The sequence below is a fragment of the Phaseolus vulgaris genome, chromosome 11 (genome assembly GCF_051622355.1).
Source record: "Phaseolus vulgaris cultivar YP4 chromosome 11, ASM5162235v1, whole genome shotgun sequence".
In the NCBI taxonomy this organism is placed as follows: Eukaryota; Viridiplantae; Streptophyta; class Magnoliopsida; order Fabales; family Fabaceae; genus Phaseolus; species Phaseolus vulgaris.
In genome coordinates, this window is record NC_143508.1 from 10,967,958 (window position 1) to 10,994,354 (window position 26,397).

The 26,397-nt window shown below is 30.5% G+C and overlaps 2 protein-coding genes, 1 long non-coding RNA gene and 1 pseudogene across 9 annotated transcripts; 3 read left to right on the top strand and 1 right to left on the bottom strand.

The window, feature by feature from the left end:
* Positions 1-738: 738 nt before the first annotated feature.
* On the bottom strand, positions 739-14,239 carry LOC137809061 (cellulose synthase-like protein H1). 4 transcript variants are annotated; one of them, XR_011080776.2, is made up of 10 exons: positions 13,869-14,239; positions 13,080-13,413; positions 11,820-11,942; positions 6,379-6,495; positions 5,852-6,064; positions 5,629-5,737; positions 3,769-3,956; positions 2,888-3,241; positions 2,481-2,573; positions 739-873 (listed from the first exon to the last, which is right to left on the bottom strand). XR_011080776.2 is itself a non-coding variant. In XM_068610219.2 (9 exons), exons 1-9 carry the CDS (start codon positions 14,123-14,125, stop codon positions 2,547-2,549), a joined length of 1,722 nt encoding a protein of 573 aa, XP_068466320.2. In that variant the 5' UTR covers positions 14,126-14,239; the 3' UTR covers positions 2,248-2,546. The 4 variants fall into 4 exon arrangements, 2 of the variants coding, with proteins under 2 accessions (XP_068466320.2, XP_068466417.2); XR_011080777.2 differs by lacking the exon at positions 739-873 and adding an exon at positions 991-1,126; XM_068610219.2 differs by lacking the exon at positions 739-873 and having other exon boundaries at positions 2,248-2,573.
* On the top strand, positions 7,036-7,589 carry LOC150023058 (uncharacterized; annotated as a pseudogene).
* A 96-nt stretch (positions 14,240-14,335) lies between the features above and the next one.
* Positions 14,336-17,405, top strand: LOC137809276 (uncharacterized). Of its 3 annotated transcripts, XR_016517266.1 has the most exons (4): positions 14,336-15,213; positions 15,796-15,999; positions 16,682-16,763; positions 17,215-17,405. It is a non-coding gene; the product is annotated as an uncharacterized LOC137809276 (long non-coding RNA). The 3 variants fall into 3 exon arrangements; XR_016517267.1 differs by lacking the exons at positions 16,682-16,763; positions 17,215-17,405 and adding an exon at positions 16,413-16,675 and having other exon boundaries at positions 14,346-15,213; XR_016517265.1 differs by lacking the exon at positions 16,682-16,763 and having other exon boundaries at positions 14,360-15,213.
* Positions 17,406-19,217: 1,812 nt separating this feature from the next.
* On the top strand, positions 19,218-23,312 carry LOC137809217 (uncharacterized). 2 transcript variants are annotated; one of them, XM_090297163.1, is made up of 6 exons: positions 19,248-19,507; positions 19,962-20,020; positions 20,179-20,321; positions 20,431-20,560; positions 21,698-21,889; positions 22,882-23,312. In XM_090297163.1, the coding sequence occupies exons 3-6, from the start codon at positions 20,278-20,280 to the stop codon at positions 23,089-23,091; spliced, it is 576 nt and encodes a 191-aa protein (XP_090153289.1). In that variant the 5' UTR covers positions 19,248-19,507; positions 19,962-20,020; positions 20,179-20,277; the 3' UTR covers positions 23,092-23,312. The 2 variants fall into 2 exon arrangements, with proteins under 2 accessions (XP_068466473.1, XP_090153289.1); XM_068610372.2 differs by lacking the exon at positions 19,962-20,020 and having other exon boundaries at positions 19,218-19,507.
* Positions 23,313-26,397: the final 3,085 nt, after the last annotated feature.

Genomic DNA, 26,397 nt, shown 5'->3' on the forward strand with positions numbered 1-26,397 from the left:
TTAAAGTGATTTAATTTTTTATATTGACCTAAAGATGATTTAATTTAAATTAATTTCATATTTTAAAATTACCTCATTGATTGAATTAATTTTGAATTTTTTTTGTTTCTCTATGGTTATTTTTTTTTAGTTATTGGCATATCATGATGTTGTGAACTTATCATTTCATTAAATATTGTATTTTATAAATGAATGATAGGCCAAGGGATTAAAGTAATATCTTGTATTTTCTAGAAAGTTGACATTATATCATCAATCTTTGTTTTCTTTGTTTTTACTGGTTTTTTTTAGTTGTGTCAGACAATGTACCGGACAACTCTTCTTATCGGTTATGAAAAAAATCTCATGCTCCATTGAACAACTTCATCCAAAACCAACTGTTACTACATGAATTTCCAAAATGTAAAAAATATCTTGTAAAAAATTATTTTCAAAATATTTCTTTAGACATTTTTTATTCGTTTTGGGATGTACTTTCCCAAATGTATAAAATTATAAAAAAAAAATCATTTCAAATAAATAAGAGATGTGAACAAATTTTATAACCATACCAATACCATAGCTCCTTATATTATTAAGAAAATTACTTAAAATTTGTGAAATATTGGTCAGTATTTTGTTAAAAATTGAAAATAATTTACATAAACAATTGCATTATTTAAACATAAAAAATTAAATCATATATCAAGGACAATGGAATTCTATACTTCCCTTTCTCAAATAATCCTCTAAAAAATGGCCAATAGCAAATTATCATATAAATACTACAAAAAATCTCACCTACTCCACTTCCAATATGGGTTGATATTAGTGGTTGCAATCCCAATAACTTGATAAGCATTATGGTCAATTGCAACAACAAAATGGTAGTGCCTGACAAGAAAATTAGGGACTCATCAAAGGTGAATTCTACCAGCATCCTTAACATCTCCAACATATCATCTGTAAGAGGTACATCTTTCTTTGTTATGTCAAATATAGTGTCAGATATTCTTAACAACTTAAGTAGGACGCAGATAAATGCACAAAAACCAGCATTCATGCGTAGTCCTGCTGCCAAATATTCTGATATAGTATATATCTTGTAAATTACGAAAAATGCAACGGAAATACATATGTCTTGGTCCTGCATTGAGAGAAAAAACATATACATTGGATACTATATAAAACAAAGGATTGTATCCCATGATTAGTGTATCAAGGAAATAATAATAATGAATTTTTAGTGATGTCTTTTGGGTTGTGTAATGCTGCTTGGCTCAAAATGGCTCTGATACCATATTACGAAAGAGTGGACTTTAAGCCTAACTCAACCCCATAAAACCGGCTCATAGAGATGAGGTTTGCACCCACTTATATACAATGAAAGACTCTAATCTCTAGTCGATGTGGGATCTCCAACAGTTTGAATGACCATAGGAGAGAATTATCCAGTATTTTATTATCTTTTAGGAGGAAGTCTAACCAGTAAAATAGGGCATTGTATTTTTCTTTTTTCTTACTATCTTCTTATAAATAATTTTCTTATATATATAACAGTTAACAAATGGAAAATGGCTGAAAGTTCTTTTTGTTATTGTCATATCATATATGGTGTGAACTTATCATTTTATTGAATATATATTGGCCTTAAGATCTTTCCTTTTGTATTTTATAAGTAAATGATAGGCCAAGGGTTAAAGTAATATATTTTCAAGAAAGTTGACATTATTACATTTTTTACTGGTTGTTTTTGTTTAGTTGTGCCAGAAAATGTACTGGACAAACTCTTTTTATCTGTTATGAAAAGAATCTCATGCTCCATTGAACTACCTCTTCCAAAACCAACTGTTACTACATGAATTTCCAAAAATGTAAAAAATATCTGGTAAAAAATTAATTTCAAAATATTTCTTTAGACATTTTTTATTATTTTGGGATGTACTTTATTAATTATAAAAAAAAAATCATTTCAAAATAAATAAGAGATGTGAACAATTTTTATGGATGTGAAAAAAAATGACGTTATAGCCATACCAGTACCATAGCTTCTTATATTATTAAGAAAATTACTTAAAATTTGTGAAATATTGGTCAGTATTTTGTTAAAAATGGAAAATATTTTTCATAAACAATTGCATTATTTAAACATAAAAAATTAAATCATATATAATATGGTATGCAAATAAATTATCTCTCACTTTTTTTCTTTCTTATACACATAAAAAAAACACTCCCTAAAATAAGAGAACAACACTTGCTATTCCATTATGATAAATGTAATAGGTAACTAGCAACCTTATATTAATTAACAATCATGAGTTTTAGTTTCTAGACCCATTAATCATCCAAGGATCTTTTACATAAGTGAATAAAAAACCATGTTAAAATAATTGATTTGCATATCAAGGACAATGGAATTCTATACTTCCCTTTCTCAAATAATCCTTTAAAAAATGGCCAATAGCAAATTATCAGATAAATACTACAAAGAATCTCACCTACTCCACTTCCATTATGGGTTGATATTAGTGGCTGCAATCCCAATAACTTGATAAGCATTATGGTCAATTGCAACAACAAAATGGTAGTACCTGGCAAGAAAATTAGGGACTCATCAAAGGTGAACCTACCAGCATCCTTAACATATACATTGGATACTATATAAAACAGAGGATTGTATCACTATGTACATGTAAAATTTTGTTCTACACAATCACATATTCTTTAAAAATTGTATTAATATCTTCTTAAGTAAGTACTTATTACATTAACTAATTTTTTGTACTTTAAAAATTACACCTTCTCATTTTGTTTGTTATTTTTAAATAACATTGTGATGTGTGTGTTCCTATTATTGTTTGATTTAGTTACTTTGTTTCAATATAATTTTTTCAAAAAAACTCACCATGGGCAAGAAAGTGGAATTGGTGATGATTGAATAAGAAAGGAGACATGCATAGCATACTTCAAAGAGTGGCTTAAGGCCCCAATAGTTGATAATCCACATATATGCTAAGCATTGTCTCAAAGTAAGCTTATGGAAAATGGTGCCAAAAATAGGACAGTGCTTGCTAAAGAAGATCTCAAGCAATCCTATGGCCCATCTCTTTTGTTGGGCCATTGCATTTGGGCCACCTCCTGGAGCAAAACCTGTGAAGGCAATTGGGTTTGGTGTACACAATTCTGATCTCCAACCCTTTTCATGTATTTTCAGTCCAAGGAGTTTATCCTCTGTTATTGATCCATATATCCAACCCACCTAAAAGTTGCAAAAAATAAAACCCACATCCACTTAGAAACAAGAACATATAACATACACAAATTACTTATAAGTTAAAATGGTCTTGATTTGTACATGTTTATAATATTATTATTTTAAAGGAATAACAACAAAGACTACTCTAAATCAAATTATTTAAAAAAGATTTCGGAAAGATTCTCTATTAATATTATTTATTAAATTGTCTACTAGATTGTTTGTTAAACAGTTTATAATTATTGATTAGACGATCTAATAGTATTGTAGGGTAAATCATTTACACAAATAAACGGCCTAATATTTTAATGATTTTTTAAAAAAACTTGAACTCAATATAAAGTCTAGTTTAATGATTTTGATACATATTTTCCGTAAATATAATATAATAATGTTATTTAACACTATAATGTTTTCTTTCTATTTATCTACACCCACAAAATCAATTTTCACCACTTGTGCATGCATGTTTTGAATTAATTTTTAAGGAAAAACTAATTATAAGAAAACCCTGTAAAAGGTTGCTTTACCTGTTTGCCCCAGCTAGTACCATGTTCATATCCACAACTTGCAACTTGTGCTGCAATGTCAACTGCGATCGAAATATTAATATCATTAGGCAAATATGTCTTCCCCTCCAAAGCATGAGTAGCTGTTTTCATAATCTCCTTTGAATCTCCAAACTTTTGTTCTAGTTCATCCTTTGATAAATTGTTTCCTGAAAAATTATCTAGAATGTTCAAACATACGAACAACAATTAAGTTTATTGAGCAAACTATGCATGCTCTACCTAGTACTAAAATTAATCGTTCTCACATTAAGAAGAGTTCTAAAAAATATAAAATAATTGTATAGATCTTTCATGAGAATCTTTATATTCATTTAATGTGTTTAAATTAGTTTATTTTATTTTATTTTCAAACTAACTAGTAAATCAGAAGTTTTTTTTTGTTTTCCTAAAGAGAGTAACACTGTATTAATCTTATTAAAACTTGCCACAATTTGCTTCTCCGTCAAGAAGAATGACATGAATTTTTTTTTAATAATCGTAATAATTATAAAAGAAATAAAAATAACAATAATAAAAATAATAATAACAATTGTAGAAGAGAGTGTTGTGAAGGAAAATGTAGGTACAATATAGCTATTTATAGTAATGATGGAGAAAAACCTTGAATGGATCATGATTTACTTGATGAACTTTGAATTCCAAGACCATTGTATGCATGAGACTTTATTGAACAAGAGGCTTTGATGATTTTCAAATCCAGCTTTAAGACTTGAAGAATTTGTTGTTGTGTGAGTAGTTAGATAAATTTTGAGTTGTTAATTTGCATTTAGTTATGATCCAAGTTAGTATGATTTGAAATCTCTTTTAAAAGTTTTGTTTTTCAAATCTGTGTTAATTTTAATTAGTTTTTTCGTGTTTTAAATTAGTTGAAGTTTTTTTTGGTTCAAAGTCTAGTGATTACAATGATTTATTTTCTTTTGTCTTTTATGTAAAGCAAAATCAGTTAGTTTTTGTTTATAAATGGACAGGTTTTTTATGTTTAGTTTTTAATAGAAAATAAAAACAATCAGTTTGTTTTAAAAATCAATAAAGTGATTTTAACATAACTCTCTGTTATATTTTTCAAACTATTTTTAAATTCTTTTAACAGATTTCAATTAATGATCAAATTGTTTTAACCTATTTTTAAAGTCTATATAAATACTTTTTTATGATCATTTCAAAAAGAAGAAGATAGTTTATTGATTTTTTTTTTCAAAAGAGAAGATCAAAGAACTTTTAATCATTCTTGAAGTCTTGGGTCATTGCTTCTGTGTGAAATAGAAATCTAGGTTTTCTATTCTTTTGTTGTTTAACTGTATACAACCTAGGTGTATTCTAATTCTTTCTTTTAATTTTGTATTGTGTGTAAAATAGTTTCAGATAGTGTTTCTAGAAATTGTGGTTTTTGTTGAGAGTGTTGTGTGTTTTTGAAGGGTTCAAGATCCACACTTTTGGCAGTGGTGTAATATGGTTTTCATTATTTAGTGAATTCTTAGTGGTGTGCTGGTGAATGAATTTTGTTCTTGGTTAAAAGCGAACCAGTATAATTTTTTCTTTGTGAATCTCTCTTCCCTTACTCTAATCAACTGTTTTAAATATTGTTTTGTGTGTTCCGTGGTTGATTCGTAAAAACAATCGGTTTATATTTTCACATAATTGTTAATATGTTAAATAACCAGTTGACGAGATAAATTAATTGATTGATTTAACTGATCTTTTCAATCTTCTAGTCTTTGCGAAAACAATTCACCCTCCCTCTTGTTTCAACCATACATTCTAACACATATCACTAAATTAAAAATATATATTAATAAAATAAAATAAATAAAATCATACCATTTTCCATTCTATTGGGAAGATTGCCATAGATAACTTTTCTTCTAAGTAAGCAATTTGTTCCACCGTAGAAAGGTCCTTGTAATCCAGCTATTCCAGCAGTCAAGTACTGCATTGTTTTGAGTTTTTTATAAGTAATTAATTGAATTTCAAAACTAGTAAGTCAATACTAAAAATGCTTAATGTTATATAATACGAAGATTAGTATTTTAATTACAACCACCTTAATAAAAATTGTCATCTGATTTCCAAAAGGATCATCCTTCAATGTAGCATAGAATTGTTGGGGAAATTGAGCAAATGCAACTTCTTTTTCTCCTTTGGAATCAAGCAAAATGCATAACGCATGCAGAAGAACCTTTGGATTGTTTACAATCATGTCACAGTCAACGTTCAAGATAAATGGAGCATTGGTCATCAATCCAGAGACTCTTGTCTAAAATGTAGTTGGTGAAGTTCAATTAAAAAACCAAAACAAATTAGAGAATAACTGAAAAATTAAAATTTGTGTTGGAAAAAGAAACAAAACATGAATATGCTAGTGCATTCAATAAGCTAGCTTTGTCATTTACATAATAATAACTACATCACTAACTAATTGAACAAATTAACTAAATTATAACCAAAATCTAAGTATGATAATGATGTCAAGTTTCATAGTGATGCCTAACATGAGAGTTTTTAGAAAAAAAAATATGATAATAGTTAATTAAAGAAAAAATGTTCTTTAAATAAGAGTGAGTTTCTCACCAACACATTCATTGCACCAGCTTTGAAATGATGTGACTGATTTGGCCTTTTCTCTCTAGATATGTATATCAAATGTGACAATCCATCTTCAAGACCTTCCTTGTTCTCCCATATAACCTTACAAATTCATAACAATAAACAATAAACAATTTCTCAAATAAATAGGCCAAAGATTATCTCACTTGATCAAATATATCAACAATGCTTAATTAGTACTATGAATGGTAATAAGTATAGCTACAAAGAGGATCACATAAGGAAATAGTGGGACTAAAGCAATAAGACACATGTAAATGGTGGGCGAATAATGTATAAAACTCAACCTAAAATAACCAATTCCAAGTTGGTAGATTTTGTGTCATCCAAGAATTGGTATAAGTAACACTAGTATGAGAGATAGTGGAGAGCATAAAGAATGTGATGTCATTTCTCTTTCTTGGGTGGGTTTGAACATTCTTTGTATTACCTTTCTGCATGTTTATTTCAATAGTATTCCTTGCAAGGTTCCTTTCATTTTTAAGAAACCTTATTCTTATTCAATGAGAAATTTCAATTCCTAATTGTTTTCTTGATCCTTACAATACCATTTTGTTACATTGGCCCTTTCATTATTCGAACATGGCAAATAATACACATCTTAAGAAACTTTCGATGAACATGTCCAAGATTTTGGACATTTTAGAAGTTGATAGACAAAAAACAAGGCTCGTTTTGAGACTTTGGAAGATAGAATTGATATATTACTGAAGTAGAATCGTGGTAATGACGTGAATCTACATTGAAATGCGAGGGAACTATCTCCGGTGGAGGAAATCCATATCATCCACCTTTCTAAGTACGAAATGTGAAGCTCGATTTTCCTCGCTTTGATGAATCTAAGGTTCTTCCGTGAATCTTCAAGGTTGAGCAAATTTTCAATTATTATAACACTCCAAATTCTCAATAATTACTGCAATTCATATGAAAAAGGGGTAGTTCATTGGTTTCAAATAACCAATAAATCTATTCCATTTCTGTCTTGGATTGACTTTAGACGTGCTTTAAAATTATAATTTAGTCCATCTCTTTATGAATGTACTAGATCACCACTATTTGAATTATCATAAGTAGGATGTATGCTTGATTATTATACTCAATTAACTGCTTTTGCAAATTGCGTACAAGGAGTCACTAATAAAGCCTTCATTAATTGTTTTGTTAATGGATTTTAACTGAATATTAATAGCTTAATCCCCTATTACATTACTAAGTTGCGTTTCCTTGACCAAGTTATACAAAGAAAATTATCTTCCTAAACACAAACCATTTCACATCACTTACCCTTTTCAGAACTAAAACCAAACCACAAGCTCAAACACAAACCTAACCTCATCCATATCCATCAAATCCACTGGCCTTCCATCCTTACTTTCAGGCTCAATTACTGATATCACTTCCACTTTTTAGAAATATGGAAATATCAAAAGAATGGCAATAGCAAAAAAGGAAGATCCAAAGAGAGAAATGTTTATGCTACACTTGTGATGAGAAGTTCATCTCCTATCATTAGTGTCCTAATAATCAATACTTGTTGTTACAAATGGATGATGAAGATACCTCTGAGTTGCAACCTATGATGGAAGATGTGATATATAATGTGAATTAGATAATCATTTTTCTAATAACACATTAAAAAGTTCCTTTTTGGGAACTATAAAGTTTCAAGGAACAATTAATGGCATAGTGGTTCAAAAATTGCTTGATAGTGGTAGTTCAAATAAATTTTTGCAACTAAGGATTGCAAATTGTTTGAAACTTCCAATGAACCTGCTCCTAATTTCCAATTCTTTTATATTGATTTGGTACTTGGAGCTGCATGGCTTGCTACTTTGGCCCTCACATTTATGGTTATAACAACCTTACCTTGGAATTTTACAAAGACGAACAGTATGTCACTATACATGATGATCATCCTCAATTGCCTAGTCCCGCTAAATTTAATCAACTTAAAAGGATGAAAATACTCATGTTATAGTTGAAGATTTTACATTAAGTAACATGATATGCCTTAGGAACAACGACTTGAATGATCTCATGAGATGGAACCAGAATTAGTCATGTTGGTGCATAATTATAGAAGTATTTTTTCTATTTCTACAACCTTACCCCTTTCAAGATCTCATAACCATGTCATTCCTCTGATAAAGGATGCAAATCCAGTAAAGGTGAGCCTTTATAAATATCCTTATAGTAAAAAAACAACTAATAGAAACTTTGGTGCAAGAGAAACTTGTTGCAAGCATTATAACACCCAATTGTAGTCTATTTTCTTCATAAATTATATTGGTAAGAAAAAAATATGGTACATGGAGATTTTGTATAGATTATATCATAATCAAAGACAACTTTCCAATTCAAATAGTTGATGAAATCATTGATGAGTTATATGACTCCCATTATTTTTTCAAGTTAGATATAAGATTTATATACCATAAAATTCTTGTTGTTGCTGAGAATAGACATAAAAATTCTTTTAGAACCCACCAAGGACACTATGAATGGCTAGTTATGTTATTTGGGCTTACTAATGCCCATGTCACATTCCAAAGCCTTAAGAATGATGTTTTAAGGAGTTTCTCAAATAATTTGTCTTGGTTTTCTTTAACGATATCTTAGTATATAGTTATTTTTGGAAGGGTCATTTATACACCTTGAATTGGTCATTCAATTGTTGCAAAATCACCACCTATATGCAAAAATGTCTAAATCTTCACTTAGTTTACAATAACTAAACAATCTTAAACATAGAGTTTCAGGACAAAGAATAGCAATGAATAAAGATAAAGTACAAGTAATTTTACAATGGCCAATACTTGAAAATATTAAACAGCTGGGAGGGTTCTTTGGACTAACTAGTTATCATTGAAAATTTACAAAATCCTATGCAGCAATTGCTACTCCCTTGACTAACTTGCTTAAGAATGATAAATTCGTATAGGGAGTGAATGGTGATGAAACTTTATCCAGGCTCAAACATTCTATTACACAAGTACCAGTTTTAGTAGCCTAATTTTCAAAACCATTCACTCTTGAAACATATGCCTCGGGAGTGGGTATAAGATGCAGAGACGGTCAACCTATATAAGAGAATTTTCCACTATCATTGAAGCAATAGCTAAATTCAAACATTACCTACTTGACCATAAGTTTGTTACAATAACTAATTATAAGAGTTTCAAATCACTCACTAACCAAGTTGTTCACACCTGGACCACAAAACTGGTTGCATAAGTTGATAGGTTATGACTTCACCATTAAGTATAAACCTAGAAAGGAGAATGTGACTCTTGATTCTCTTTCTAGATCATTCATGGCATTATCTCATCCTAAAATTTGAGTTGCTTCCAAAAAACTAAGGGAAGTTATTGCATATAATTATGCAACTTTGTTTGTAGAACAAGCCTCCTAATGATCATTACTTAGTTTGTGATCAATTACTTTACTGGAAAGGTAGATTGACTTTATATAAGGGCTATGATTTGGGGCATACAATTCTGCATGAGTCCACAGGTTGGGTGGACACTTCGAATTCAATAGAACATTGGAGAGAGTTTGAACTCAATTTTACTGGCATGGTATGCAGAAAGACGTCAAGGATGCAAGATTGTCTAATTTACCACCCAAGTTGCTACTACCATTACTAATCCTAGATGAAATTTGGGAAGATGTGGCTATGAATTTTATTATTGACCTTCCTTCTTCTAATGGGTATAATGTCATTATGATGATCATTGTTGGGGCTTTCCAAGTATGCTCATTTGGCTAGTTTGAAATTTGAATTTAATAGTAAGTAAGTTGTTGAGTTGTTTATGAGTAACATGGTAAAGTTGCATGGTTTTCCTAAAACTATAGTTTTTTTATTAGAAATAAGGTGTTCACTAGTTAATTTTGGCAACAATTATTTAATTTAAGTGGTACTTTAAAATTAAGCATTGCATAACATCTTCAAATTGATGGTCAATACACAAATTTACTGAAATGTATTTAAGGTGCTTTACTTATGAGAATCCCAAGGAATGGTACAAACTCTTCCTATAGAATGAATTTTCGTATAAATCTTCCTTCCATCACAGTACGAGCATGAAAACTTTCAAGGTTGTTAGAGATCCACCTTAACTAATGAAGTATACAATCAACAACTAGGATCTACTAGTGTTCAATAGCAACTTGTACAAGTGATGCAACACTCAGTAAATTCAAGATGTACTTGTAGAAAGCATAACAACACATGATGAAAAATGTTGATGAAGGAAAAAAAAAAGTCATTTCTATTAGCAATTAGTGATATGGTATTGGTAAAACTTCAACCCTATAGACAACACTCATTGAGAAAGAATCAACAACTTAGTTTTAATCAACAACTTAGTCTTAGATACTTTGGATCATTCCTTGTAATTGAAAAAATTGGTGAAGTAGGTTACAAACTTCTTTTGCCTTCTTCTCCCATAATTCACTTGGTTTTTCTTTGTTCTCAATTGAAATTGTGTAAATGTGATAATGTTCAACCATATATGTTATTGCCCATTACAAATTCACTTAGAAGACACTTAACCAACTTGGGAGGATATTCTTGCTATTATGCAAACTTTTCTTGATTTCAACCTTGAAGACAATGTTTCCTTTAAAGGAAAAAGTAATGTATAGTTGTAGATAAGACAAAGAAAAATAGTGGAGAAATAATCAATTCCAAGTTGGTTGATTTTATGCGGTCCAAGAATTAGTATAAGTACAACTAGTATGGGAGAGAGTGAGGACATAAACAATGAGTTGTCATTTCTCTTTCTTGATTGATTCTAAACATGATCTAAATTATTATTTCACATATATCTGTTTCAATTATATTCCTTGCAAAATTCCTTTTATTTTTAGAAAATCTTGTTGGTTTTCAACGGAGAAATTCCAATTTCTAGTGATCAGTTTCTTGTTCCTTCCTCACTATTTTGTTACATGAATTAAATATCTCTATTTTTTTTCTTTTATTATATATATATATATATATAAATTAATTTTTGAGACAAAAAATAATTAGTTGCTATAGTGACTAAATTAGAGATATTTTAGAGACTAAAACAATTATTAGTTTCTATTAGTTACCAAGGTTTTTGCTACCAAATTTAGAATCTAAATAATTGGTAGTTAAAACCTTGGTAGCTAATTAGATACCAATTTAGAAACTATTTATCAATAATAAAAACAATAATTTTTTTAGTCTTTAATTTAATCATTATAGAAAGTAATTATTTTTTTGTATTTAAAATTGGTTTATATTTAATGATTTTATTATATATATATATATATTTATTTATCGTAAATGAACATAGAAGGAGTAAGATTTGCTTGATAAGGTTGAGCTATTTCACACATCTGATTTACTAATGGACTACTATATTGAAGTTATATACCTGAATTATGGTTGGATGATTTGTCCTCTCAGTGTTTGAGAAAATGTCAAATTCTCCATGACATGGATTTGATTTTTGGGAAGCGTCTAATTCTATTTTGTGGCTAAGATTATCATACATATCCTGCACACATGAGTTCATGATTTGAGTTTGAGAATTCAATAATTTTGGCGTCTAATAAATTTGTTAGTGTTAGTATAATAAATGAAGGTGGAATTTTCCTAAGAATAACCTTACTCAATCACTATATTAAATTTTAATTATTTAGCAGTTGAATTTGTTATAATTTTTTTAATGAAAATGGATGGTAAGCTTTAGATAAATATTAAATATCGATAGTTAATATTTGTTATATTTTAGAAAAGTATATATATTAAATAAGCATTATTTAAAATAATTTTAAAAATTCATAAAAAATTGTAAACTTTATCTATTCAGTAACTTTTTTAGTTTAACAATTAATTCATAAAAAAATAATATTTAGATTTATTGAGTGAAGTAATACTTGTACAACCAATATTTAAGTAAATAATTGGACTCACAAAATGAAAAAATCAAATTGTTATTCATTGTCATTTATAGTAAGATTATTAATTTTTTATAATATTTATTTTAAAATACATGTCTACTATAATTTTAAATGAAATTAGTTTACACCATCTATTAAACTATATATTTAGATATATTCAATATTTTATCCTGTAAATTTTTTAATCTTTTAATAAAGAAGAAAAAAAAAGAGAAATTTCATACTATTGATTCCTTTATAAATAAGTAAATCAACGTTCTAAATTTTATGAATGAGACCTCAATGTTTCTGTTTATGCATCATTATATATATATATATATATATATATGATATAGTTTTTATTAATGTAATATTGCTTAAAACAATGTTAAATTTGTTGAATTATCTTTCATACAAACATTAAAATGTAATTTTGTATGTAAATTTTTCGGGTAAAAATTGAAACTAAAAGTATAAGAATCATATTTTCATCAAACTATTTTCAACAAAACTTAATACTATTAGAATTTTCACAGATAATACTCTGTAAACATTTTTCTGTAAAAACTCAAATATAGGATTTTTATATATAAAAACTAAAATAAAAAAATGTAAAATCACAAGACCAAATTATGAATTTAAGGTTAACTTAAATCTATTGCTTATTTAGTGTGCCGTTTGTCTCACATTCAATGCTTGCTTATCTAAAACTAAAAATCCATGTTTCATTATGACATAGTTATGGAACTTACTTTCATCTGTAACCATTCTTGTTTGAATTGTGGTGTGTTGTTGGCTGTGGAGACTTCTGGTTTGCAAGAGAAGTATCTGAGTGGAGCTCTAACTTGCACATCATACTTCTTACAGAATGGAACCCAAAACTTTGCAAATTGAGAAGCTTCCTGAAGAGCATAGAAGGTAAGAGGGGAGCAACCATCGTCAGAAACATAACAAGCAAGCTTGTGAGGTGGGTAATCAAGTGCCAATAGAGACAACACAGTGTTCACTGTGATAATGGGTGGTTCAAGCAAAGGGTCTGCGGTTGTCACAAACAAGTCAACTGGAGGAAGCTCCTGCTCCTGCACACTGCTCACAAATCTCTTTAATCACTAACAAAAACCATATGCATAATCCAATAACAATGAATGGAGTAGTATATACACTAAAATAATTCTTTACTTTTTAATGTATAACTATTAAAATATTCATCTTCTAGCATAAACGCATTTACCTTAAAATTCTCAAATTTCAAAATTCTCAATACTTAAGTGAATTATAAATGATAAAATTATCTGTTTAAACACAATACTTAATGTCTTCATTTTTCACTACTTTCTTCTCTCTTCGATCATAGCCCTAAAAGGATAGTCCATACTCTCTTCATTAACGAGGGTAATCTAGCATCTGATCCTCAGTATACAACCTTTTAGTGATGGTAATACCAACAGTTGATGATAATTAAATTGTCAAGGCATATTGAATTGAGAGGGCTAGCAATATTTAGATACATGATTGAGTAAAGGGTGCCAATAATCAGTTACCTTTGCAAGAGACGATCTGGGTAGGTTTTGATTTCTGCTGGACTCCACTGAGTGGTGAGGGTGAGAAACCAAGAGATGGTGAACCATGACTCACATAAAAAGGCAACAAACCAAGGGAAAGAGTAGTTGTTGACAGAGATAACTCGGTAACCTAGCAGCAATAAGAGGAGGATTAAAAGCAAGCTCTCTGTTACCCTTTTGTAATTCTGCTTGTACCAGTTCTTTTCATAGAGGAGAAGAGGTTTTTGGTTGGCCATTGATTTGAACCAAACTGATAAGAAAAAGTACTGTGTTTTTATGCCCCTTATCTATAACAAATAACAAATAAGGGGTGGTTTATTATTTATTAATTCATCATTTATCAGGTAATTAAGATACAATAAATTATGACAGATAGCACTAACTTATTGGTGAGTCCTGGAGGGTGCTTATCCTCCAGTTCTTTGTTTTTATTTTATGGTATTATGGTCAATTATTTGAGGTTCTATTGTTAATTAATTTGCATTGATTTTCCAGTAACCCAAAAGGCAATTTTCTAGCGGAGGTTTTTTAGTAGAGGTTTTAATAACCTCCGATAAGACATATTACACCGGAGGTTTTCTAAACCTCTGGTAAGTAAACAGTGTGTTTAAAAAAGTTAAACCCAATTTTTTAGTAACTTTAAATTTTTTTCGCGTTTCCTCTGCACGATTCCTTCACACGCAATCTTTTTAGAACCATTCTTCAAATTTTCAAAACCTAATTGCAGAGCAGAGACGGGCCAGAGGGTTTGCCTCAGAGAAAAAGAGAATGCTTTCATATTAGTTAGGGTTGTGTCCTTAACGAATTTGTGAAACTCGCAGTTATGCTTCGGATGCTTCGCCATAGAATAGATCGACCCAGTTCCCGTTCTTTTCCGGTGCACTCGCTTTATATCTCCGACACACAAGGAAGGACGCGGTGGGAAGCAGCAACCACACTGGAATGGCTGGTACAAAGTCCTTGGAGTCCTCGCCGAGAGAAAAGGAGAGCGAGGAAGAAGATGGATTCGTCGGCGACGATCGATGAGACTAAAAAGATAGCGGCGCGGTCGTCGATTGTGGAGTCCTTTCGCGGTTGCGATCTGTCCGGGATCCGAATTGACAAGGACGAGTTGAAGAAGCAGTTCACTATTCCGCAGTACCTACGTTACGCTATGTGCGATTCCATTCGCCTCAGGACCCGCCGCTGGGAGGCTACATCAACCGCGCCGACGACGATTCCACCACTCCGTAGCGGTGGTCGCCACGACATGGTCGTCTTCATCAACTCCCCCAACGGTGGTTGCCATGGTCCACTCTCAAGGAGAGACTCTAGCAACTTATGAGTAAGAGCTTTGTTATTATCTTCTCTATAACTTTGTTCTTCTTTACATGTTGTGATTGTTGTTTGGTTGTACGGTGCAGGTTTTTGACTTAGCAGATGTGAAACCTCATGAATTTGTACGGTTATGTTAGGGGATCGGGTTTTTTTGTTTAATAATGGATTTGGGAAGATAATGTAATTTGTATTATAAATGGATGTTGAAACTCAAATTTGATTTGTAAAACTAAATCTGGTTTGCGGTTTTTTGAGGTAATAGGTTTCGATTCTTTTCCTAAACTTTTTGCCTGACCGAATCATTAATATTTACATTGATTTATGCTGTGTATTTATGTTTAAATTCAAAGTGAGTTGATAATGTTTAATTGTCCACTATTGGAGCTTAGTTCCTTGGTGTTGCAAATGTATTATAGCACTACAGATGTTTGCTTAATTATGAGAGATGTGGAAGTGAAAATTTTGAAAATGACATTTTAAGTTCAAATATATTACCTATAGACAAAGCTATTATACTGGTTATTGCCTAAGGAAATAATTTTTCTAATTTTATCCTCAATTTAATTGATTAATTGATTTCTTTTGTCAGTTCACAAGATTGGAAGGCAAGACAAGATATCCCTGCACTTGATACACGCTACAAAACAGATTTATGGAACTTGCGAAATCATAATTATGAAGACACTGAGAATTAAAGCTGAATTAGTGTGTGGTTTTAAAACAGTGTGCACAGACACTGAGAAGACTTGCTCAGAATAGAGAAGCAGCAAGAAAAAGCAGGCTCAGGAAAAAGGTGCAGTGAATTTCCACTAATCACCTAAAGCATTTATTTAGATTAAAACTGATTGGCACAGGTTTTCACCATTGATTGAGGTATGGTGATGTTATCCAACAATCTGTTTACTCTAGGAACCTGAGCTTGCACCTTTCAACTCCTGCTCTGCGGTGATAATTTGTTCTTTGCCTGATTTTTGTTTAAGCTTAGTTTCCTATAGTAGAGTCTTAGTTGAACTTAATGATGAAATTCAGGGTGTTCTGCATCTTTTGTACTATTTTTGTATTTATTATCATATTAGAGTAGTTGTTTCAATTCGGTAATGAATACCATATAGTATGGAGGTGGAAAATTGTCCCCTAAAAAGTGTCTTAAAACGATCTTGCAAAACATAAAATACAGCAATGTAAATAACTACTTCTCTGAAGCAGGGACCTGGTATACTTGAATGTGGTGAACAGAAGAAGGGACTTCTTCAAAGAGTTGTAGAGGGACTTTTGATTCCTTAAATTCTTATGATGAAGAGAAAGGCACTTACTAATTTAACCACATCAGTCTTACAAAATCATCTGGTTATAGTAAATTATTTCTCTGATTTCGTTTCTGATTGGGAATTTTCTTAACTTTGTTGGAAAAGCTAGTTTCGATGTGAATTTGGATTCTTCAATAGTCATCAGAATAACTCTATCCTCTTATGTAGGGACCTATTTGATTTATCAAAAGTTAATATACAAATTAAGGAGAGCAAATCACGAGGAATATTTTTGCCTGGTGTTATAGAGGTGAACTGTTTTTAGGGACTTTATATCTCTTTCCATTCTAATTTATATTTGAATTTAGAGCATATTATAAGAGTGAAGATTCATAGCAAGCAAAGGAAGGTTCATCCTTCTGAAGGCTCTACATTTTACATTTGAAAACTACAAATCAATAGAGTTACGAGCATAGTGATCCGGTTGATGTTGTCAATCCCCTTATAGACAACTTGATTACCCTTTTATGTGCAATTCTTCTCACTAGGTAATTTAAGTTAAATTATGTTACCTGGTTTAATTTTTTTCACTGTTTAATTCTATCTTCTCACTAGGTAATTTAAGTTAAATTATATGGTTTCTTATGTTACCTGTCCTTTTGAACATTGTTTAACTTTGTTGATTTCTTCTTGTTATTGTTAATTGTTGAATTAGAAACTGTTAACTATGTTAATCTTTTTGTTATTGTTTATATGTGCAGGTTTGGACAGGAAGGAGAAGCTGAGGGATACTGGGTCTAGTATTCTGTCACAGTTATTTTGTTGATATTTTTGCTATTATAATTTTAATTATTTCTAATGCTTCATTAGTGATGCCCAATTAGTGTAAAAAATAATATGTCGGCCATTTCAATATTGTTATTAGCTTTTTGGAAGAATCTTTTTTTTTTCATTTAGGTTTTTGTTTACCTTCACGTGAAGCAATTCCATTATGCAAGTTGAAATAGGTCACACTTTAGTTATGATTCATTTATATATTCAAAAGTTTTCATTCATTTGAAGAAAAGAAGTGATGTTATTAAATGTCCTAAAATAATAATCTATTAAAAAATTGCTTAAAAATTAGTTTTTATATTCGTAGTATATAAATTATAATATTTAGTATTAGAAAGAAGATAGAAGAGGATTAGGCACCAGATTAATCAAACTAATGCTCTCTAATGTCAATCAGATTAATTTATTTAGTGAAGTGAAATTTCCATTGCTATTTAATTATAGGTGTTATGAAAGTAGAAGCCAATGAACATACACACAAACTGCTACTGTTTGAACAAATTATTAATTTGTTCAATTCATTTTATTTAAAGGAATAAGATTTGTTGTTAAATTAATTATTTAAGTGATGTCTTGATTAATAAATTTATTAGCACACATGTTTATATATTTAAATTTAAAAATGATTTTTGAATCTCTTTGAATATTTGTTATCGCTAAAACTAAAAACGTTTTGAATAAACATATATAGACTTTGCTTATGTAATATATGTAAAGCGTATATTTAAAAATGTAAATTATACTTTTAAATAAAAATTTATTTATAATTTATTTTATTGTATTTAGTTTTTTATTATTTATCACCTACTTTTTTATATATACACCTCCTAAAAGTAAAAGTAATGGTGTTTCCAAACTATCGGAAATAACAAAGGTTTTCAAATCACCGGAAACAGTAGGGATTTTCAAAAACCGTCGGGAATAATGGGGGTTTTCAAAACCGCCGAAAATAGCGGGGGTTTTCAAAATCGCCAGGAATAGCAGGGGTTTTCAAAACTGCCGAGAATAGCGGGGGTTTTCAAAATCGTCGGAAATAGCGACGCTGGATCTTCCAGGGGAAAAGCAAACTGCAGGTAATGCACTTAACGGGGGTTAAAACGCCGATAACGTCAAATATAACCCGTTAAAAATAAATTTTTTTTTAGTGTAACTTATTGGTGAGTCCTGGAGGGTGCTTATCCTCCAGTTCTTTGTTTTTATTTTATGGTATTATGGTCAATTATTTGAGGTTCTATTGTTAATTAATTTGCATTGATTTTCCAGTAACCCAAAAGGCAATTTTCTAGTTTTAATTAGCATCTCCTACACATGAAAGAGAAGAAACAAGTGAAAAATTGAGACCATGAGATCACAAGTTTGATGGTCCATAATACTTGTACAGAAAAACACAAACACCTACACTAATGAATTTATCAGTAACTAACATTTTTATTTAGTAATAATAAACATGTATAATTTTACTTCTGAAGAAGGTATATAAACTTTCATTACATGTAAATTTATTAATTTAGTGCTTTTGGATTTTTAAAGTTGGACATCTTTGACAATTTAACCTCCTATCCTATTTCGCAAATGAGTAATTGAAGAAAAAAATGAATTATAAATGCTAAAATAATAGATTGATACGTAATATTAGTTTGATGTGGAGTTTCGATTCTCGTAAGATTTTAATTATACATTTGGTTTAGTTTTCTACTCTTCTAAAAATAAGTAATTCTGTTATAGTATTAGTATCCTATCAGAAAATATTTAAACATTCATGTTTAATAACAAAATTTAACACTCTGTTAAAATTGAAAACACTAGCAGTATCTCCTATTAGAAGTTATAAATTGGATAATATATAACAATGTTTGACAAAAATTGGTGAATGAAAAAAATTAAAAAAACAAAGAAGCAATTAATTTTTTATAAAAATTAAAATCGTTTTAACGAAAGTACGATGAACAAAAATGGATTCAAGCTATTGAGAAAGCTAAGGTAAAGTGAGAGAATCTTCACCATTTCTTAAGTATCACTCTCCATTCTTAATTTAGAGATAGTTGTTGTTCTTAGCCTCATACCGAAGCCAAGTGAGGAATGTTGCGTGTAGCTCCCAAATTCTTCACCACCGCACCGCTTCGGTCCATTTCACCCTTTGCATGTCGCTTCTCACTCCGTTCTATCGCTGACTCTGCTGCTCCTTTCAACAAAATCCGCATTCAAAGGGATGATGACACTGTGAGTCACCACAACCAATTCCAAATCCATTTCTTTCACATCAAGTGTTTTGGATCATGGGGTTGCTTTGTTTTGCCGCATTTTGTTCATAATTTCAATTTCCCACTTTCTTTTGTCTGCAAAATAGAATCTTTCTGACTTTTTTTTTCTGGGTGGGGATTGAGTAATGGGTTTTTGAGTTGAACTTGGATGGTATTGACGAGCCACAACACTGAACAAGATAAAGTTTGGAATTTTTTTTGCTTCAATGTGGATAATTAATTATACTCTGGATGGAAGCTGTTAATTGGAGTCAGAATTTAAAAAAGATTATTTCATGCTGTGCTAATATGATTCTGGACTACAGATGGAAATTTGTGTGCATTTCATCCGTAATGTGGTTTTCACTTTGCCGCATAAAGTTGTATCAAGGTTTTAAATTGCGATTGTGGTCGTGGTTTTGTCGTTGTTGCAGGAAATTGTGGAAAATATACATTGCTGAAATCGTGGTTGCGTACCATTTTTGAAAGCTTGGTTGGGATTTAGACCAGATTGATAAGATATAATTTTTAGTGATGTTGTCGGACTGAAGTTTTTTTTTATGCCATTTTCTACATAGGTTTCTATGTTTGTACCTGTAGTGGAACCTTATTGATAATTTCTGCTATTTAATTTCTGTTTTCAATGATTAGGCATTTGATGCATATGTTGTGGGCAAAAACAACGCTCCTGGAATCGTTGTGCTTCAGGAGTGGTGGGGTGTGGATTTCGAAATTAAAAACCATGCTGTGATGATTTCTCAACTCGGTCGGGGATTCAAAGCTCTTATTCCAGAGTAAGATAACTATTGCCACCTAAAATTTCTTTATCTTTTATCTTTGTGTATTGTGTAGTAGCATATGCTGGATTCAGATTTTTTAAGGGTTCTTTCCTTTTATCCCCAGTCTGTACAGAGGAAAGGTTGGTCTGGATGTCGCAGAAGCACAACATTTGATGAATGGTCTTGATTGGCAAGGCGCTGTGAAAGATATCCATGCTTCAGTTAACTGGCTTAAGGCAAATGGTTCAAAGAAGGTTCCTACCTATTCATGTCTTGTCAAGATAAATTATTTATTTAAAGCACCCTCTTAACTACACCACTGAATTCTTAATGTGTTGACCTGTGTCAGAACAGGCATTGTGTTTTTACTTTTATCACCATTCTGTGATTGCAGAGGGTTTTTGTGTTTTATCAACCCATGAAAGCATAAACCAGCCTTTGCTTGGGATTCGGTGAGTTAGTTTGAGGGTTTGGCACTCTGCATTAGGCATGATTGAATAAGCAAATACAATACATTATACTTTGTCGGATGCTTTGGTGTAAGAGCTGTGTTGTACAAGTTTATTCATCAAACCCCTCTTATACATTAAAATAATTGAACAACTTAATCAAGACTTAAGGGTGGGTTTGAACTTATTTGCATTTTGATGCATGAATTAATGGAAAAATTTACCCATGAAAATTATAATTTTTTCCCATTACAAATCATTGGTTTCAAATGTACCATATTGATTTTCCAATAGATAGGCGTTCAGCACAAAAAAGGAGAAACACCCCTGGTTGGTAGTTTTAAAATTCAACAAGCCTTGTGCTATTAAGTCATATATTATTTGCCCCTATTTATCATGTATATGCTGCTCTATTTTTTTTGTTCCAAAATTTTAATATTTTGTTATTATTGTGGTGCAAGTATTTTATAATTGTAATCTAGTGAGTCAAGATAGGCTCAGCCAAGTACTTATGGTAATTTAGATTCATCTTCCTTTTATTTTTTATTTGGAAAGTTTTGCATCATGATCATGATAACTAGGTGAGAATTATTTTACTGTCATTTTTATAACATTTCACAATACATAATTTTGATGTGCTTTTGTGTCTTGTACTGTCATGAAATGGTAAGCTTGTGAACAGAGAGTGCTTATTAATGTAGTTTGAAAATAAGAGAGCTCATTAGCTTAGGTATTTTTTATAGGCAGGGAGCATGGGAATTAATACTGTTTCGAATCAGATAATTTAGTTTTCTGTTTCTCGTAAATTAGCATGCCAGAAGTGATACATTATACTGAATCCGGATACTTTTTTTAATACTTTCTACATGAAATACCATTTTGCTTAAATTAGATGTAAGTCACTGGTTGAACAACTTGTGGATTTATCTTTAATTGCAACAGGCTGGTGTTACTGGATTTTGTATGGGGGGTGCACTCGCTATTGCAAGCTCAGTCTTGGTTCCAAATGTTGATGCTGCAGTAGCTTTCTATGGAGTTCCTTCTTCTGAGCTTGCAGACCCTGCCCAAGCCAAGGCTCCTGTTCAGGCTCACTTTGGAGAGCTGGATAATTTTGCTGGTTTTTCAGATGTTACGGTATGAGAATATAATTGCAACACACATTGCTGATCTTTGTTAAGGTGGCTTGTTTGCCAAGTAAATAATTTCTTTTTAGGGAGGTTCCTAATTTCTAAGTGTTTGTATGGATTTCAGTTAGGAAATTAAGTTGAGTTGAACTCAACTCAAGTTAAAAAAAAGTAACTCATTGTAAGTCAACTGGAGTTTGAGGTGAATTTTGTTTTTAAGCAGATCAGAAATAAAAGTGTCAAACATGTTGATACAGTGTTCAATGAAAACGGAAAGTGTTCCAACTGAAATCCAAACACACCTTTAAAACATTTCTGTAGTTTTTTTTTTTTGTGAAGAGAGGATTAGTATGCAAAGGGAGGGAGACTTGATCTTACAAGGATGTTGTACTTGCTAGAAAACTAAATGATGGAGGGTTGTGAATGAGAATTCATGGCTTGTATGATACACAGTCCAATTTCCCCACATGGTGTCTTATAAAGGACAAACTCCAATCTCTACTGGCCATGAATTTCCTCACCTTGTGAACATAGAAATTTACCTCTTAAAAGAAACACAACCTTTCTATATCATTCCTTTGCTGCCAATGCACGTAATGTGTAAAATGTTATAAAGTTAATTCAACTGCTTTGCTAAAAGCTAATGACCAATCTCTTTTAGTTTTGCATTCAATATACATTTTCAGGCCACTTTCATCATTTAACTGCAACCAAAGTGCCATCATCTGACTTTCTTTTCTTTTATCAACAAAATATTAGGTGTTAATATGTTAGTTTTTGTTAACAAGGGGATTGGAACAACCTATCCATCTCCCTTCGACTTTCACCACAAAGTCAATCTTTTATCTCCTCATCATTAGACATTCTGACTAGAAAATATTTGTTTGGAAATGTTTTTGGAAGGGAAGAGGGAGACTTGTTTGATTCTTCACTAGTAATATCATGTTTGAACATTATTTAGCTGATAAAGAAAAAGTGTTTGAACATTGTTTAATGTCTCAGGCAGCCAAGGCCTTGGAGGAGAAGCTGAAGGCATCTAAAGTTGCTCATGAGGTGCACATATATCCTAGCAATGGACATGCATTCATGAACAGGTCTCCTGAAGGAATCAAGAGGAGGAAGAGCATGGGAATGCCGGACGAAGATGAAGCTGCAGTTCAGCTCGCATGGTCACGTTTCCAGTCATGGATGACACACTACTTAACTGGCTAAATATTTGATTACTACTCCCCCAATGTTATGGTATACTTCTATATTCTATCTTTGGTTGAAGTAGTTTACTAAAACACTTAATGGCCCCACGAATTCTAAATATGGTGCTTGTTTCCTTAAGGGTGGATTGCATACATGCACCCCCCTTGAGAAATTTGACTTGGGAATAATTTTGAAACGGTTCTAGTTTGTCTATAAGAAGTAAATATGCTCTTTGTTTATTCATTGGTGTCATTTTTCTCTATTTTATGGTCTTCTTTTTCAAAGGTTTATGCGTGCAAAAACCGACAATTTTTTTGTTGAAATAGAAAATTGAATCAAAGCTGATGATAAAGTTGAGTTTTGGACAAGGGTCAATAGTATTGGATTGGGTTTGAACACGATTTAAGTTTTGCACATTTCATTCATATTTTGCTTGTACAAGTTTTCTTGTTAGAAATTTGAGTTTAACTATTTTTGTATCAACCCTTCTGCAACATCATCTTGACGTTGACACTTTGAAACAACACACGGATACAACACGAACACTGATCATGATTTATATAACAAACAAGAAAAACTGATTTATGTATGTAAATTGAAAAAATAAGATTTATATAATTTGTATTTTAATTTACACTTGCAATATACACGGGGTTCATGGTCTATTCGGGTCCACCTTTGATTAATTTGTATCTGGTTGGAGTTTGACTTGACGTAACTTGTGACAGAACCAAATATTTGGTTTCTTAGACAACTTAAGTAACCAAAATTGGTGTGAAATTTGATTATCTACACATGTTAATTGCAGTTAGAAAAAAATAAAGTTTGGTTGATTACTTTAGCTTTTGATGGTGGGTGAGTGTGAACACAATGGTAGTGTAATGCTGAGGAGTGTGGATCTGAAAGAAGAAAAAAGGGTCACGTGAGGAAAGACTAATATAAAATGCAGCTATCCGACCAATCTCTTTATGCACAATAATGACAAATCAATCATTTTTAATTTCATTTTATATAATTTATTGTAATAATAATATACATTGAGGATAAATAAAGTCGTATTTATTTTAATGATAAGTATTTAAATATATTCTGTGAATGAGAAGCTCTTTTACTTTTCTCCGCAAATTCTATACCTACCAATCAAACAGTTAGTCCGAGGCACAACAAACAACATTGTAGACGTAAGTTTTATAGTTTTTTTTTTCCTTTAATTAGATTTTTATTTTCTCTCGCTAAATTTAAAAGGATGATTTTTAATCTCTCAACATTGAAAATATATATATATATATATATATATTTTAATCTCTAAATATTAAATTTGAGGAAGTTTTTTTTTAGGGTAGGTTTAGAGATTTAGGATTTAAAACTATCTTTAGTCTATTAAAATTAATGGGCAAATTCTCCTCCACCTACATATTTTCCCTGTGAATCTCTATATAAATTGTAAAAAAAAGTAAGTTTTAATCTTTTTAAAAAAAATTAAATAATCTTAAGTAAAATATAATTTAACATTTTTAAATAATCTCAGTTGTACTTTTATATTTCACTTTTCAGTCGCAACACTTTCATTATTTTCCAGTCTTAATGTTTGAGATAACGATTCCATCATTTGAGTGTGTGAAAGAGTTGACGAGAAGATTTATTGTATTCGATATTTTTAGTGTGAAAATAATTTTTTTAGGTTTATACTTTATTTTTTGCACCTTGTTTCTTTTTTGGATTTTGTACCTTAAAAAAAACAAACAATATATAGTTAGCACCGCCAACTTAAAAATAAAGAAGAGTAGGGAAAAGGTAGGTGTAGAGAGAATTGCCAAATTAATTATTAGGGACTAACCTATAATTTTCCAACTTCGAGAGACTTTTTTTCTTTAAAAAGAACTGTTTTTACTCATAGACAGTAAAACCGTATTTTCTAAATTTTGAGGAACTAAAAAATACTTTTTAAATTTAAAGGTGTCAAAACCATAATTATTCTAAATTTTAGGAACTAAAAACACAATTAAACAGTTTTTTAACTTTAAAAAAAGTATTAGAAGGTTGAATAACACAATATATATACTCATTGTAGTTCAGTAAAACTAATACAAAACACATAAAATCCATGTAATCTTCTTGCTCTATATACTACAAATGAATCACACTCTATTCACAAATTTAACGACTTCTAAAAGATTAGTATTGAGTGAATCCTAAAACTAACATCTTCTAAAACATTTTTATGTTATTTTAGGAGAACAAAAAAATCTATAATAACCATAACAACAATCAATATTTTTTTATACGAAATAAATACCTTTTTATTCCTATTTCTTCCATTTATCCACTTCGCAATTGTATGTACAATGTCCATTTTCCTTAAAAACATAAGAGCTTTGTTTGCCATGACCAACAAACTTTATGCACTTTCCAATGTCTTCAGTTTCTTTGAGCCGTAAATACAAACCCAAAAAACATGGTTTACGCGGCTAAGAACCTCTGAAGAAATTAGAATGACGAAGAAGAAGAAAGAAGAAGAAGAAAACTAAGCAAAAGTTGGTTCCAGTTAGGTTGGGAAATTATTATGAAGTTTATCACTTTCTTTCCGTGATTTTAGAATCCAATAAGTAAAACCGACCTATTCCTTCTAATCAATTAAATATATCTACCAAGATTTGGTAACATATGCATTTTCTGATTAAAATAAGCCAAAAGGAGTCGTGAAAAGTTGCGTTCATTCTCAATGAATTGAGTTGGAGAAATGAAAATTTTACATAACTTTTCTATTATTTTTATTTCATCAAATAGTTCGTGCATGTAAAAACATATACTCAATACATAACTTTTTTAATTATAATAACCATCTCAAAAACTATATTATATATAAATCCTTTTATATTAACAGTATTTAGAAATCACACTATCATTGTCATTACCATGCTATACTATATGTAGCTGCTTTATGACCTTTTCCTCACAAGTAGAGTTTTTATAATTCAATTTTATGTTTGGTTTTATAAAAAAATAAATGATTTTTATTATTTTATTTAAGTCCTTGTAATAAGTATTTTTTTTTTGTAAATACAAATAATTTATTTTTAGTATGCTGTTATTTTATTACTCAAAGAAAATAATAAGAGAAAAAATAAAAAATATAACAGCAAAAAATGCTTAAATTACTTTTATTATCTATACTTCTTTGTAATCTATACAAGTTATAACATTCGACATCATAAATCATGAACAAACTTGTAGAAAAGTAAAAAAAGAAAATCTCCTCAATTTTAATTCAATATATTCATAGGTTATTTTACTTATATATTATCTATCTTACTTGCTGATAAA

Excerpts from the sequence above, each read along its gene's own strand:
- LOC137809061 (XM_068610219.2), bottom strand. The coding sequence starts at position 14,125 with ATGGCCAACCAAAAACCTCTTCTCCTCTATGAAAAGAACTGGTACAAG. Across the intron at positions 13,414-13,868 it reads CCAGATCGTCTCTTGCAAAG|TGTGCAGGAGCAGGAGCTTC; the intron begins GTAACTGATTAT and ends ATTTGTGAGCAG. Across the intron at positions 6,496-11,819 it reads ATCATCCAACCATAATTCAG|GTTATATGGGAGAACAAGGA; the intron begins GTATATAACTTC and ends TGAATTTGTAAG.
- LOC137809217 (XM_068610372.2), top strand. The coding sequence starts at position 19,367 with ATGTTGCGTGTAGCTCCCAAATTCTTCACCACCGCACCGCTTCGGTCC. Across the intron at positions 19,508-20,178 it reads TTCAAAGGGATGATGACACT|GCATTTGATGCATATGTTGT; the intron begins GTGAGTCACCAC and ends TTCAATGATTAG. Across the intron at positions 20,322-20,430 it reads TTCAAAGCTCTTATTCCAGA|TCTGTACAGAGGAAAGGTTG; the intron begins GTAAGATAACTA and ends TTTTATCCCCAG.